The sequence below is a fragment of the Gorilla gorilla genome, chromosome 1 (genome assembly GCF_029281585.2).
Source record: "Gorilla gorilla gorilla isolate KB3781 chromosome 1, NHGRI_mGorGor1-v2.1_pri, whole genome shotgun sequence".
Lineage (NCBI taxonomy): Eukaryota > Metazoa > Chordata > Mammalia > Primates > Hominidae > Gorilla > Gorilla gorilla.
In genome coordinates, this window is record NC_073224.2 from 175,388,720 (window position 1) to 175,404,019 (window position 15,300).

The 15,300-nt window shown below is 37.6% G+C and overlaps 1 protein-coding gene across 4 annotated transcripts in view; it reads right to left on the minus strand.

Moving 5' to 3' along the window:
* CACHD1 (cache domain containing 1) overlaps window positions 1-15,300 on the minus strand; it is a 223,048-nt gene that overhangs the window by 98,427 nt on the left and 109,321 nt on the right. For 3 of the 4 annotated variants that reach the window (XM_031001956.3, XM_063698040.1, XM_055349954.2), the window contains exon 3: window positions 12,292-12,440. The exons of the other annotated variant lie outside the window; for it this stretch is intronic. In XM_031001956.3, the coding sequence (XP_030857816.2) occupies window positions 12,292-12,440 (149 nt within the window). The remainder of the gene's footprint in view (window positions 1-12,291; window positions 12,441-15,300) is intronic. 4 annotated transcript variants of the gene reach the window in all.

Here is a 15,300-nt window from a genome sequence, read left to right on the forward strand (position 1 = left end):
AAAGATAAAGACATCTATCTAATGCACACACACAAGCACACACAGGGAAATGGCACAAATTGCTGCAGGTCAGCCAATTTAGCAACTTTGGAGGGTCATCTAGTTACCTCAAGTAGAATTCTAAGAAGGAACACATAGTTTAGCATTTCACTTGGCAGATGAGCCATTCTAATTTTACTACTGGTCAGAGTACCATTAAAAGAAAACAGCATTTGGAATCAGAAAACCTAAATTCCAAACCTGGCTCTCCAGTAAGTCCTGCCATAACCTTTCTTTCTTTCTTTCTTTTTTTTTTTTGACAAAGTTTTGCTCATGTTGCCCAGGCTGGAGTGCAATGGCACGATCTCAGCTCACTGCAACCTCCGCCTCCCAAGTTCAAGCGATTCTCTTACTTCAGCCTCCCAACTAGCTGGGATTACAGGCGCCCACCATCATGCGCAGCTAATTTTTGTATTTTTTGTAGAGATGGGGTTTCACCATGTTGGACAGGCTGGTCTCGAACTCCTAACCTCAGATGATCCCCACGCCTCGGCCTCCCAAAGTGCTGGGATTACCCTGCCATAAACTTTCTAAGCCTATTTCCTAATCTGTAAAAGTGGGGATGAGGGAGGTGGGCAGAGACAGTTTCTACCCCACCAGGTTGTTCAGAGAAACCATATGGAGAATGTAATGTAAGTAACATATTGTTTAAAGAGGAACAGGCCTAAAAAAGTATTTCACTGAAGTATAAACATATGTAACTAAGTTTTCATAAATACAAAGCTTTCTGTAATATCTTTGTTAAATTTGAGCTCAACTCCAGTCCTCTGGTACCAATACCCAGAAAGGCTATCTGTAACATTTAGTCGGCCTGCAGGTAATAATAATTTTTAAGGGCATTGGAAATGAAAGTGTGAGATAAGGCAGTGAAAATGACTTGAAAGACTAAGACTTGCCATACAACACTTCATTGGGCATAAACACAAAACATATCTTCATGGAGAAATAATATGACTTGCAAAAAATTTAAACTCAGTTGTTCAGGACCAAGCTTGTCACATTATTTGACCTTGTGACACAGAGATAACAAAGGAACAAAAGTTATAAGCACCTAAGTCACAATATTTTATTTCTCATAAAAACAGTAATAATAAGAAATAAGATGTATATAAGGTTAAACATTTTATATCATATTTTCCATGTGCACTACCTTAAAATTGGGTTAGAAAAAAATAGGAGTTGCCAACTTATGGGTCAGCTGTATGTCTTGAAACATCATTCTATACAAAACTGTACATTAATACAACATTAAAAGTAGACATCTCAAATTTCACTTTCACCTGAACTGCCATGCACATGACATACTTACAGGCGTAAAAATATTTGTGGGATGAAAATAAAGTTGTGGGATGATAATAAAATGGTGCTGCAGGTTAATCTCAGCTGCTTAGCAAACATCTCCCAAGAATGATCTACGTGCAACTCCAAATCAGCATGTTTATACTGGATCCATCATTTTCCTCCTAAAAGTTTCCTTTTGCTCCTCTTTTCACCCTTTAGTTAATAGATTCCCATCTCCTAAAATGCTCAATTTAAAATTTGGAGCTGTCATTTCTAATCTTCCTCCTTACCAAACTCTCCAAGAAAACCTAGTTGCCAGATTCCACATACCGTACATCCCTATTTTGACACTCTATATAATACACCAGCCCCTGGATGTCTTTGCTTTTGTACCTTTGTACCTTAAGGTGTCATTACTTTGTCTGTGATTATCTAACTGGCCCAACTTGACAAGCAACTTGCCTTTCTACCGTAATTTATTCTTCATTTGCCAACTAATTAATTTGCCCAAGACCTGACCACAGCCGTTCCTTGCTTTAAAACTACTGCTTACAGAGAGAAATTTGTGTAGCTGACCTAGTGTTTCAAGCCCACCATGGTGTTTCTCTTTTCCATTGTGCCAGCTGGGTCTTCCACCTCCCCATCCTCAATTGCTATATGGACACTTGCTGTTTTCTGGTCTGAAGCATTCTTCCCCTAGATCTATCTGTGGAAGTTCCACTCTTCAAGGCCTTGACTACCACTTTTTCACCAAGCTTGAGCATTAGGAGGCCTTTGTTCATAATCTCTTCCTCCTCTAAAAGTCTTTGGATTTCTTTTATGACATTTGCCACAGACTGCCTTAGCTTACTCTACGTGTGTCCTATGAGCTCTTGAAGGTACATACTGTGTTATTCATCTTTGTCCATCAGATAGTACCTAGTACAATGTCTTATACATTAACTGCCTTGAAGATGGTACAGACAAGTTGAATTGAAAATGATACACATGTATGTCAGCATTTGGGAATGTATATTTTTTAAATTCATCATGCATATAACAAAATTGTTAAGCATAACTGATAACTGAGATAACTAAATCAATATCAAACATGTTTCACATCATAGCTTGTAATAACACTGTTCAGATTAAAACAATGACTATCATGAATAGGCAAAAAAGTATTTAATAATATTGTTCAATTTCTGCCCAGAAGGTAAGCAGCTTGTTAATTCTGACAGCATCATAGTGACTGAGACTCAAACACTAAAAACAAAGTCAGTTTTGTTACCACAAACTAACTCCTTTGGCAAATATTTATGGAGGACCTATTTAAGCAAGGTATTGAATACAGTTGTATCTGACAGGGTCCCTGAACTAAAGTAACTAGGAAAGATGAGAGAGTACATAAAGAACAAATATGCCTTAGCACCTGGTACCATCACTCTCAGTTACCCAAAATCAACTTTGGCCACCTATGATTCCTCCCTCTTCCAAAACTCAAGAAGTAGGAGCCAACATCCAAGTCCAGGCCTCCTCTTGCTCTTTGCTTACATAAATGAAATCAGGTTCTAGTTACTTCTAGTTGTTACATGATTAAGAAGTGGAATTCCCTTAAAGTTCAGGTCTCATCATTTTACTCCCTTTCTCAAGAACTCGTAAATTAATTCCCTCATTCAAGCAACCAATATTTATTGAGTGTCTACTATGTATTAGACCATAGATACAGAAGCAAGAGAAAGATAGACATTGTTCTTCACTTCACTTATGGAGCCTAAACCCTACTGAACAAAGTTTAAATTCTCTAGTCTAGCATTTGAGGATCCTTATGATCTAATATTGATTCAACTTCTTAGCTGCCTCTTCCATCATTTGCTCCATATACAAGTCCCTCTTCAGTGCTCCTGGTCATTTCTACACATGGGGTTTCTTCATATTGAGCTTTCTCTCCTGGAAAGCTCTTCCTCCATATCTCCATATATTCAAATCCTCTTCCTGCTTAAATACCCAGCTGAAATGTTTCTTCCATAAACCATTCCACAAGCCTTTATTTTTTCAAATGAATGGATGAGTGAGGTGATTTAACCTCTGTAAGTCTTGCTGCATGTCATCGTTTATCCCCCTCATAAGGTCACTCACAAAAAGATAAAAACAAACTCTCTCATGGAACCCAGAATTTATTAATTTGAGCAGTAGGAAAAGTTGCCTATAATGGCAAATGGCTCCAGTTTAAAAACAAACAAACAAACAAACAAACAACCTTCTGAGGAGTTTGAGGAAAATTATATCAGTCTTCAAAGTTGGAAGAGTCTCTGAAATATAGTTCAAACTGCTCATTTTACAGTTGAGGAAACTGAGGACCAAAGATGTTAAGTGAACGTCCCAAGATTACATGGCAAAGTGGCAGAGTGGAGGCCCATCCACTCTTTGTACTACATGACTCAGGTATAATTTACATCACAACTGAACTTACTGCTTATGGTACTTCTTTTGCACCATAGTAGCTGCAAATAAAATAAAAAGACTTGCCTCTTCTTAGAAATGATAGAAGCTCATGCTTGAGTTCAGTTTAAAAACAAATAATTAAAAAACAAAACAAAACAAAACAAACCCTTGACTTGAAGCTAAGTCCCTTAAGAATGGAAATTGTATCTTTTAAATCTACTATAAATTCCTAAAGAGCTAAGTGCAGGAATCTGAACATTATGGGTCAGCATGTTAATCATCAAAATTAAAAACAACTCTCTGAGTAAGTTACCTCTGGCTCATATGATGTCAATAATACCTAAAGAACTTGAAATCCTATTATAGAAATGTATACAACATCTAAATCATGCCACAAAATACACAACCAATTTACAGGGAAAAAAGAATTACTCAAATGCTGAGATTCCTTTCCAGGCAGCTCAGTTACATGAGCATTAACTTTTTTTTTTTTTTTTTTTTGAGACAGAGTCTTGCTCTGTTGCCCAGGCTGGAGTGCCGTGGCGCCGATCTCCGCTCACTGCAAGCTCTGCCTCCCGGGTTCACGCCATTCTCCTGCCTCAGCCTCCCGAGTAGCTGGGACTACAGGTGCCTGCCACCACGCCCGGCTAATTTTTTGTTTGTTTGTTTTGTTTGTTTTTAGTAGAGACGGGTTTTTACCATGTTAGCCAGGATGATCTCGATCTCCCGACCTCGTGATCCGCCCGCCTCAGCCTCCCAAAGTGTTGGGATTACAGGCGTGAGCCACTGCGCCCAGCTGAGCATTAACTTTTTTAAGAGAAGCTGTGTAGGAGAATATGGTAGAAAGTTCTGTGAGAGTTTAGCCTTCTCCAGTCTAAATCCGAAGGTTAACAAAACCTTAATTTTAATGATAGGTTTAGCAGTACACTTTTCTATCCTTTCTAAAGATAAAAGGGGTAAAAGGGCAGGAGGGATAACTTTATATCAACTTGGCTGGGCTATGTTACCCAGATAGGTTTGGCCAAACACTATTTTAGATGTTTCCGTGAAGAAAATGTTTTAGATGAGATTAACATTTAAATAATGGGTGATGAGTAAAGTTGATTATTCTCCATAACATCAGTGGGCCTCATCAATTGAAGGACTTAGTAGAACAATGACAGACGTTCTGTAAGCAAGAAGAAATTTCCCTAGCAGACTGCCTTTGAACTCCAACTGCAACTCTCCTTTGAGTCTCCAGCTTGCCAGCCTACCATGTATTTTGGACTTGTACCTCCACAATCCTAATTCCTAACAATAAATATTCATCTCTCTGTATGTACATGTACACACACACACACACACACACACACACACACACACGCTATTGGTTCTACTTCTTTGGAGAACCCTATCTAACTCACGGTTACAACGGTGCTATTCATGAGAATTATTATAATCAGGAGCCTGTGTTCTTGTATCAAAACCTATGCTAGTTGCTTTGTCTGCAGCACAATACCCTCAAGAGGTTGAGTAAGATGGGATTCCTGAAATCATATAATTCAAGTGGGTGCCAGCTGGAAATGCACTAAATTCGTGTTCTTAAAAGATGAGATGAGTCCTATCTGCCTTCCACAGTGACTATATCAATCTCAGTGGATGCCCCAACTCAAAGAGCTCCCTGTAAAATAGCAGGAATCCAATTTGACAATGGTTCCAAGAGTTTCTTCATTTTTGGAATCAGTGAAGCTTTTTAAGTTTCCCCTGAGAGAGTATCTATTCAGCTGAAGTCTTCCAGCTCCAGGTGGCTGGCTTCAGAGAACTTTGGAAACAAGTTGCTTACTTACTCTAACTCCATCAGAGCATCAATTTGCTCATCAAGCCAGACAGATGCCTTAATGCCAGTTCTAACCATGATTAGCCAATTAACATGCATTAACTAAATGAGGATAACAGCACTGAACCCCACTTGGAGACACAAAAAAGAATAAAAATCTAAATTCATCTTTCCAGTATTTCCTCCCTAGCTTATGCTCCCCTTTGCCCCCTTCTTTTTAAATAAAGACACCAAAAATTAAAAAAGTAAGAATACCAACAGGTAGTAACGTCTACAGAAGAAATTGGGGAAAGAAATAGATAAATCAATTAAGTGATGTGGACAATAAAAGTATTGATCTGGGCCCAGCATGGTGGCTCATGCCTGTAATCCCAGCACTTTGGGAGGCTGAGGCGGGTGGATCACTTGAGTCCAGGAGTTCGAGACCAGCCTGGCCAACACAGTGAAACCTCATCTCTACAAAAATACAAAAATTAGCTGGGCGTGATGGCGCACCTGTAATCCCAGCTACTCAGCAGGCTGAGGCATGAGATCGTGCCACTGCACTCCAGCCTGGACAACAGAGTGAGACTCTGTCTTAAGAGAAAAAAAAAAAAGTATTGATTTGTTTATATAAAAGCCAAGGATCAGTAGGGCCTGCTGAATAAACAATAGCTTTAGAAGTACACATCAGAGCCTCATCTCTGTGGCAAGCTGGGTTCAGGGATAGCTGTTCTTAGTGTTATGCCTAAAGGAGTTATATTCTTTAAAACTTGAGAGAATGAGAATGGACATTTTTAAGTTGGCATAACAGGGAAGGCACATGGATAAGACATTTTTCTTAAGTCAATTCTATTAACATCGTATGGTCTTTTAAGGTCAGGAATTGCAAATTCACATGCTAAGGTGGGCCAAACAGGTGATATAAATCAGGAAAATAGGTTGGGTATAACACATCAGGTCAGGAACTCATCCCCTGTCTTGAAAGGGGAGCTGCTCTTCACGAAAGCAGACTGTTACCAGGTAGCAGTGTGGATCCAGTATTGCCAAATCTTCTGATTTTTCAAGAGCGGAGAGATATTTGGATTTCTAAATTGCTAATCTTTCAAAGTTTAAATGTTGGTAACAGATTTTAAAATTTACAAATTTAAAAACCTTTAAAACACTGAGGGCCGAAAAAAATATACCTGTAGATCAGATATAGTCCGTGGGTGTAATTATGCATTTGTTCACTCCTTGTGGGAGAGCCCAGGATCTCCTGTGTCCCTAGCACCTCACCTAAACACAAAGGGAGCTGCGAATTAAATTATATAAATAAATGAGCCCACTCTCAAAACTATGTTGTTTTAAGTGATACCGTTGAAAATGAGTTTGTTTTTGATTAAACAGCCTATTTTTTTCCATATTGAAGAATGCAAATTCTTTAGATCATTCCTTCAACAACAAACATTGACAGAGTACCTAATCACTAGGCAGCGCCTTGTGCAGAATAATTAACTTCTAAGGCTCCTGTGCAAGAATTTTAAGAGTTGACTGGTCTGAGAAGGAAAGTATAAAACCCGTCTGAAAAATTAATTTTCTGCCACTTTGCAGGTTCTCTCTGTTGTCATCATACTATAGCCTAATGCTCTGTAACAAAGCTCTTTAAAGCTCCTCTCTCTTCAGAACTAGGCATTTTATTTTTTAAAAATATGTACTATTAAGCACTACTGAAGAAAACCAAATATGGATTATAATAATCAAAAATGAAAAGTTAGGCCTGAGACAAAAGGTAAAAATTAGCCATTAGTTAAAATTACTTATAAAAACATTGTCTAGTTCTAACTAATCTTTAGTATATTTGGAGAAGAAGCAAGGTCAATAGGCCACAGGCACTTAAAATGTTAGTAACAAACAGCCATCATACCACTGGGTCAGTGCTGAGTTAAAAAAGAATGTTCATAAGGCCCAGATGACTTAAGAATGAAGAAGATTCAGAACTAAGACTGGAGGTCTCTTATCTGAGGTCCAACTGCTTATATTTATTATAAAGGCAGTATTAATACATATACATATGGCAAGATACAGTCCATAGGCATAAATGGTTTTAAAGCGTTTGCCTCATAGAACTACAATATCTTACAGTTTGGAAGGACTTTAGCAATAATCTTGAGCCCATTTTTCATGAACTTCAGTCACTACTACATGTCTATCACTTTCAAACATTTGGTCACATTCACTTAATGTTTTCATTTAAAATAATTCAATTTTATTTAGCTACATTTACATTAAAAAGAAACTTTGTTATTGCCAGTAGAGGAAAAAAAAAACTGTTGACATAGTAAATATTGAAGTAAATACTTAATCAAATTTAAGAAAAATATCTAAGTATAACCTAAAAACATCTCCTCTGTAACAACCATGTGAGGTGGGTACTCTCATTATCCTCATCTCACTGATGAGGAAACTGAGGCTCAGAATAAGTGACTTCCAAAGGTCCACATATGAGTTCATGAGATTCAAAACCAAATCTCCCTAGTATTAAAAAAAAAAGTTTTTAATCACATCCTTAAACTGCTTCAAAAGACTAGGAGATCTTCCTTTTCTCACCTAAATCCAACATGAAGTTGTTGAGATTCAAAATAGAGACATTTTTGGAAGGATTGGAATATAGGAAAGTGTCAGCTGGGTGCAGTCGCTCAAGCGTGGCTCAAGCCTGTAATTCCAGCACTTTGGGAGGCCAAGGTGGGTGGATCACCTGAGGTCAGAAGCTTGAGACCAGCCTGGCCAACATGGTGAAACCCCATCTCTACTAAAAATACAAAAATTAGCCGGGTGTGGTGGCACGCCCCTGTAGTCCCAGCTTCTTGGGAGACTGAGGCGTGAGAAGCGCTTGAGCCTGGGAGGTGGAGGCTGAAGTGAGCCGAGACGGTGCCATCACACTCCAGCCTGGGTGACAGAGTGAGACTCTATCTCCAAAAAAACAAAAGGAAGGCGTGAACTGAAAATGTGTTCAGCAGGCACCTCAGCTGTTAGAATATGCAGATAAAGCACTTTCTGAGGGGTTGGAACAAAGGTGGCTAGCTGATAATTTGTACCCTTGTTCACTGCAACAACATACTACTAACTCTTTCCATTTTTAAATCTTCATTAAAAAACTGAGGAGTTCCTGTAATTTTACAAAGTGCTTGTGTTCAGCCAAAGTCTAGAAAAGTATCAGCTCAGGGTTCACTCCTAAAATTCCTTCACACAATTCACTGGAAAGTGGGCTCCATTCAAAGCCAAGTAGACACAGTATAATTGAAGGGAGTCCTCACAGGCCACTTCCTGTTGCAAAAGATCTCTCTGTTGTCAGGTATCCTTAAAATTTGTTGAAGGAGGTTCATTGTATTGCTTATCTATACATTCTCTGATTGTTCAGCTTTACCTTCAGAACTGCTTTGGTTTTCCAATATCCACCCCAAGCAGTTCTTGGCTCTGTCAACTACTCCTGGTCAGGAGAGAATACTGCATCTTCAGCATTCAGTGCAGAGGTCCCACCTCTGAAGGAGGAACATTCTCTCCTACTAATCTGCTTACTTGGTGTGTATTTTTCTAGGAGTACAGTTAAGGTCTCATGGATGTTCAACTAAACTAAATGAGAAGTTCCTAAAGGACAGAAACTACATTTTATGCTTGATTGTATTAACAAAAAGGTTGACCACTGGGTTTTACCAAATTAGATGGCCTCTGTCCCAGACCTGAACCCTTATCTCAACATATTCAAAATGGAAATCACTGTCTTTACTCCCAAACTTAATGCACACATGTGTGTTCTTGGCTTTTTGGCTAATATCAAGTGTAATGTATGCATGTGTGTATGTATGTCTGACCATTCTCACAAGTCAGCTTCAACAGCATGGCTGCATCTTACCATCTCATATATATGGATGTGATACAATTTTCCTAACTAATCCTCTATTGCTAGAAATTTAGAGTATTTATAATTTTCTCTATTCTAAATGGTACTACGATATTTTTCTTTACATGTTTATATTATATATATTTTTGTGATGTTCCTCCTAATGGCCAAATCAAGTAAGAGGCATATTTCTGAAGTTCATAAAATCATTTCCAATACAACCTATCTGGTATAGTTCTCTGCTTTGAGGAACCACAATACCTCTCTGCTATGTCACATTTTGCCCTATTAATTATGCTCAATATTTGCCACTCCACACCCAGTAACTTATACATTTCTAGAGAGTAGACACCCTCTTACTCGTTCCTATATCAATTTAAATCAATTCAGATTCCAACAAATAGTATAAAAATTAAATACAATGGCCAGGTGCTAGGGGTAATAAAAGATGAGGTGTAATTCCTGCCCAGAACAGAAGGGGAGGCCAACTCACAACAAGGTCTGATACATTAAGTTCTACACTATATAGAGATGTATGGAAATTACTATGGGAATAAAGATGAGAGAGCAATAAATTCTTCCAGGGACAAAAGGGAATAAGGAGAGGAAAAAAGAGGTAATTGGAAGCTATGAAGAAACGGCAATTGTTGAGTTGCTCCTTGAAACATTCATAGAAATTCACCAGGTGGGCAAGTGACTGGGTAGATTCACCAGTAGCAGCCAGCCAATTCAAGTTTCAGGTTTTTTCCCCTCTAGAGCACTAGTTCTACTTAGGAATTTATGAAGATCCCCAATGTGCTAAGCCAGGGTTTTTCAACCTTGGCACTACTGTCATTTTGGGCAAGGTAATTCTTTGTCTTGGGGAGCTGTCCTGAATGTTATAGGATGTGTAGCAGTATCCCTGGACTCTACTCACGAGATGCCAGGAGCTTTCTTCCAGCCTTTTAAGTTGTGACAACTGAAAATGCGTCCAGACATTGCCACATGTCTTTCCCTAGGAGAAAAATGCATAAATCTAGCTCTAAGAACTTCTCCTTACCTTACTATCTGTTCTTCCTGCCCTGAAAATGGTTTCTTCTTTGGGCCTAAAACCCAACTGGACCCTCATTTTATTTTTAGATAGTGGTAAGATTGTCAAAACATTAAGTTACAGGTGCCCCAATATAAAAGATACTCTTTGATTATACCTAATATGGTTTGGCTGTGTTCCCACCTAAATCTCATCCTGAATTGTAGCTCCCATAATCCCCACATATCATGGGAAGGACCCAGTGGGAGATGATTGAATCGGGGGGTGGGTTTTCCTGTGCTGTTCTCGTGACAGTGAGTAAGTTTCACGAGATCTGACAGTTTTATAAAGGGCAGCTCCCCTGTACACACTCTTTCCTGCCACCAGATAAGACGTGTCTTTGCTCCTCCTTCACTTTCCGCCATGATTGTGAGGCCTCCCCAGCCATGTGGAACTGTAAGTCCACTAAACCTCTTTTCCTTTATAAATTACCCAGTCTCAAGTATGTCTTTATTAGTGGTGTGAGAAGGAACTAATACCTAACAAAAATTGAAATGTTCACTCTGATATGAAGGTATACAAATATGCAATATTACAGCTAATACTTGTTTAGAACATTACAGTTTACAAACTATTTTCACGTTTGATTTCACTGAAATGTTCACAACATCCTGGAGTATTAGTTATTGTTCTCATTCCAGAAATAAAGACAGGGTTGCTCAAAGACACCAAATATCCAAAGACCATGTGGGTACTGAGTGTTAGGGGTAGAATTCCTATCCAGACAGTCTCATTCCAAATTATATATGCTTTCCATTTAGTTTAGAGAACAACTAGTATGAGTTTCTTCAGGCCACAGACAGGGTAAGCCAGACAAAGGCACATCTTAACATCATATAAATGGAGAAATAAAATGACTTGAGGATGCCCTGCTACCTAAAAGCCCAGCAAGAAATCATAATAAGTAAAAACTTGCTTATGGAAACAAAGCATCATTTAACCACCAAAAAACATTATATCCATCCTTTGCCTAGCAAAGTGCCTAGACAAGAGCACTTGTCATGCAAAGAGAGGAATAATAAGTACTAATTTACATTTACACTCATATTTTTAAAACATATTAATGTCTTTTATTTATTCTAAGTAGCACTAGAAAATTGGTATAAGATTATTTTCCACATTGGTAGAAAACTGAGCATAAAAATAAACATTAAGTAACTTGATGAAGGACACACAGCCAAACTTAAAACTAAGTCAAGACCAAGTCAAACTTAAAACTAAGCTCTTTGCACCTCCAGAAAAGTGTTCTTTCCACTACAATTTCCAGCATCCCATAGCCCTATACCCCTCCAGATATAAGTATCACTAGGCCAATAAATAAAAATATCCTCAATCACGCAGATACAAACCTGTTTCAATATGATCTGAAACCACATTTCCCATAGGAGTTTTAAAGATGGTATCTACTAAAGTAAGGAATGGGAATTTTTGGTTACTCTTTTAAAGACAAAAGGCACTCCCTTAAATTAAGCAAGTGACATGGCTTAATAGTTGACTCATGACAAAGCATTTCCAATTTTCTAGATTTAGATTCTGTACTCAAATAAATAGTTGATACTCCTCAACTTGAATTTCATCAGGAGAAAAAGGTGAGTAGAGAGGGTCCAGGAATTTCCTGGCTATAGAACACTGAATCACATTTTCTTTAAAAATCACTTATCTAAAGATAAAGGGCTTATCTTAAATAGTGGGAAATAAGCTACACAATTTGCAATAAATAAACAGGTATTTTGAATATGAAATGAAACGTATAAGCAATTCAATGTCTGGTTTATACAACAACAAAAAGTTTTAAAGTCTTACTCCATCATGGAAGGTGGGATAGTACAGCAGTCTTGAATTGCAGTTAGGGGAGAGGTTAGGTGAGCCGTATAGGATGCTTCTACAACTTGCTTGTTCCGATTGACCACATCCAAGTAACGGTTGAACTTCTCTCGGATTTTTTTGGCTAGCTGTGGGATGACAGTGAGCAAAATAAATCCAAAGTCCAAGACAATAACTCATTGTATTTTTTTCTAATAAACTAGTAATTTGTGTCACAAGCTGCATATATTAAAATTCAAGTAAAACAAACAACACACACCCAAGTCATATTCCACTGTGTGGGTTGAGATAAAAATTGCACAATGCCCAGAAGTCATAGAAGGATACTCAGACAACAGTAAAATTATATCTTCTTGTAACAGATGATGGCACGTTAAATAGAACAATACCTATCCATAAAATACCTTGCTGGAAAAAGGAAAACAAAGACTGTTGACATTATTGTCAGCGTGACAGTGGTCATTGTGTGTTACAGAGCAACGACAATGACTGGGAGAATAAAGAGGAGAGACATTATCTGTTACTTGTGGTTCTGGGTTCACAGTTTTTCAAGGGGGATAATAACAGAAGGAAAGGAAACAACATTCAGTGTCTCCTGCTACACAGTCCCAGAGGACACCATTCTCAGTCTTCCATGTGAATGGCAATTCCTTGGAGTTGTACAATCCATATAAATGAAATGCACACTTAGAAATATACTTGTGTTTGGTCTGCTACACCTTTAAGATGAACAAATGTCTCTCTAAACTGCTGTGAACAGAACACTTCATCATGATTTACTTTCATGCAGGAATAATAAAAGCAAATTGGTGAGCATACTGCTTTTTCCTCCATTGTTCCCATCAAATACCACAGCTTCATCACAGATCTCCAAGGAAAACTGTGTTGTTTTTTCTTCCCCTTAAACAAAATGTTACCCAAACGAAATGACTGACAGAATTATAGCTAATTGGTTTTGTAGTGCTATTCATTATCATCACACTGGAGGAAAACTAATCATCTCCTTTGGGTCATGCGTCTCACACAATCCAATAGCTTCCAGGCTGAGAACATGGAGTCAAATCAAAATATCTTCATTTGTTATTTTCAAGCCAATTTTAAATCCTGATTTTGTTCCAGGGATATTCTATAGCTTTCAGGGTCTCAATTAAATAACTGAGGTTCTCAGCCTTGCTAGAAATTATATAAACAAGTTTAGAAAAACTTCCAGACATAACAAAGGGATATGAGTACAATGTTTAATTGGATAATGGGTTGTCCAAATTCATTTTATCATTTTCAAAGGAGGAGTTGTGGGTCTTGGAAATTTACAAAACGACTCACAATACTCCCTGACCTAGACTTCTTACTATTAAAATAAAGTAGGTTTTCCTCATTGAGGTCATTGAATTAAAACACATAAACCCAGTTTAATTTAGACAACTGTTGGTTTTGCCACCGTCAGGGGACATTTGGAGAAAATTTTGATCGTCACAACTTGGTGGAGAATGCTGCAAAGTAGATAGATAGAGGCCAGGGATTCTCCTAAACATCCTACAATGCACAGGACAGCACCCCAAAACCAAGAATTATCTGGTTCAAATGTCACTAATGGCCCAGATGAGAAACCTTGAAACCTCGATTGATTGCTTTTTTAACAGGTGTTGGAAAACCACTTTTTAAGCAAAAAATTCACATTTTATTAAGGATATTAATATAACCCTTTCAGGGGTCCTCTAAAAATCTTCAGCAGTATCCTCTGATTGCAGTCAAATAATTATTAACCAGACGTTTTATTTAAGGGCTATTCTTGGGTATGATTCTGACCAATTTATTTTTTCTTTTCCAACTTTTATTTTAGGTTCGGGGGTACATGAGCACATTTGTTACATGGATAAATTGCACGTTACTAGGGTTTGCTGTACAAATGATTTTGCCACCCAGAAAAACTTTGATTTAGAGAAAAATCAGTAAATTATCCCAATTTGTAATTCAGTCAATAGGTTCCAAACTGTTCTTCTATTTCAATTCTCCACCCATCCAAAATGATAACTTATCAGGGAAAAAAAATCCTGTACATTTCAACAACTGCAATTTTTTTCATTCTTTGTTTTTCCTTCCCCAAAGCAATATTAAACAGGCTATCACATGTGGCCTAGATATGGAGAGAGGACTATTCACTCATTATCAAACGTGTTAACATGGTTTTTAAACAGCAGCTTGCAACTAATCTAACAACCCTCTTTTCCTAGACTTTCATATTCAATGGGCAGTAGAGGGTGTCAGAGGAACAGGCCCAGCTTGAAAACCTTATATTCTCATAATGCCCTGCATAAGCCATCTCATAACACACATTAAATTTGATGCTGTTTTTTTTTTTTTTTTTTAACATCTGGCTATCTCATGAGACTACAAGCACTGTTAGGACATACAGTCTCGTGAGATAGCCAGATGTTAAAAGATAACATACGATATATGTTTTTGTTCACCACTGTATCTTCAGGCTCTAGCACACTGCCTGGCATTATAGACATAGAAAAAATATTTAATGAAGTGATAAAGATTTTTAAAATTCATTCCTGAGAGTCATCAACCTTATCTTCTGTTCTAATAGTCAACTCCTTTAAAACATACTTATTTTTAAAATATACAACAATATGTATTTCTGGAAGCTCCATCAAGAAGCAAGTTCTACCTTTTCTTTGCAGGTCCTGACTTCTGATAAAGTAAATATCATTAATTTCCCACATAGGAGTATTAAGAGTGTATAGTCCTTTATTGCCCTTGGGAATAAATGTTTTGTAACATAATGAACATAAGATGTAATTAAAAGAACTAAATTTTGAAATATCTTCACAAATTCACTTTAAAATAAAAACAAAATTTGTAGTCATATGTCCTTCTCTCTCTCACACACACTCTTAATTCCACTTGAGAAATACCCAAGGGTTTCTTCTACACATTTGGAGGATTCTAACTTTAAAGAGTCAGATCTAGCTAAACTCAAGA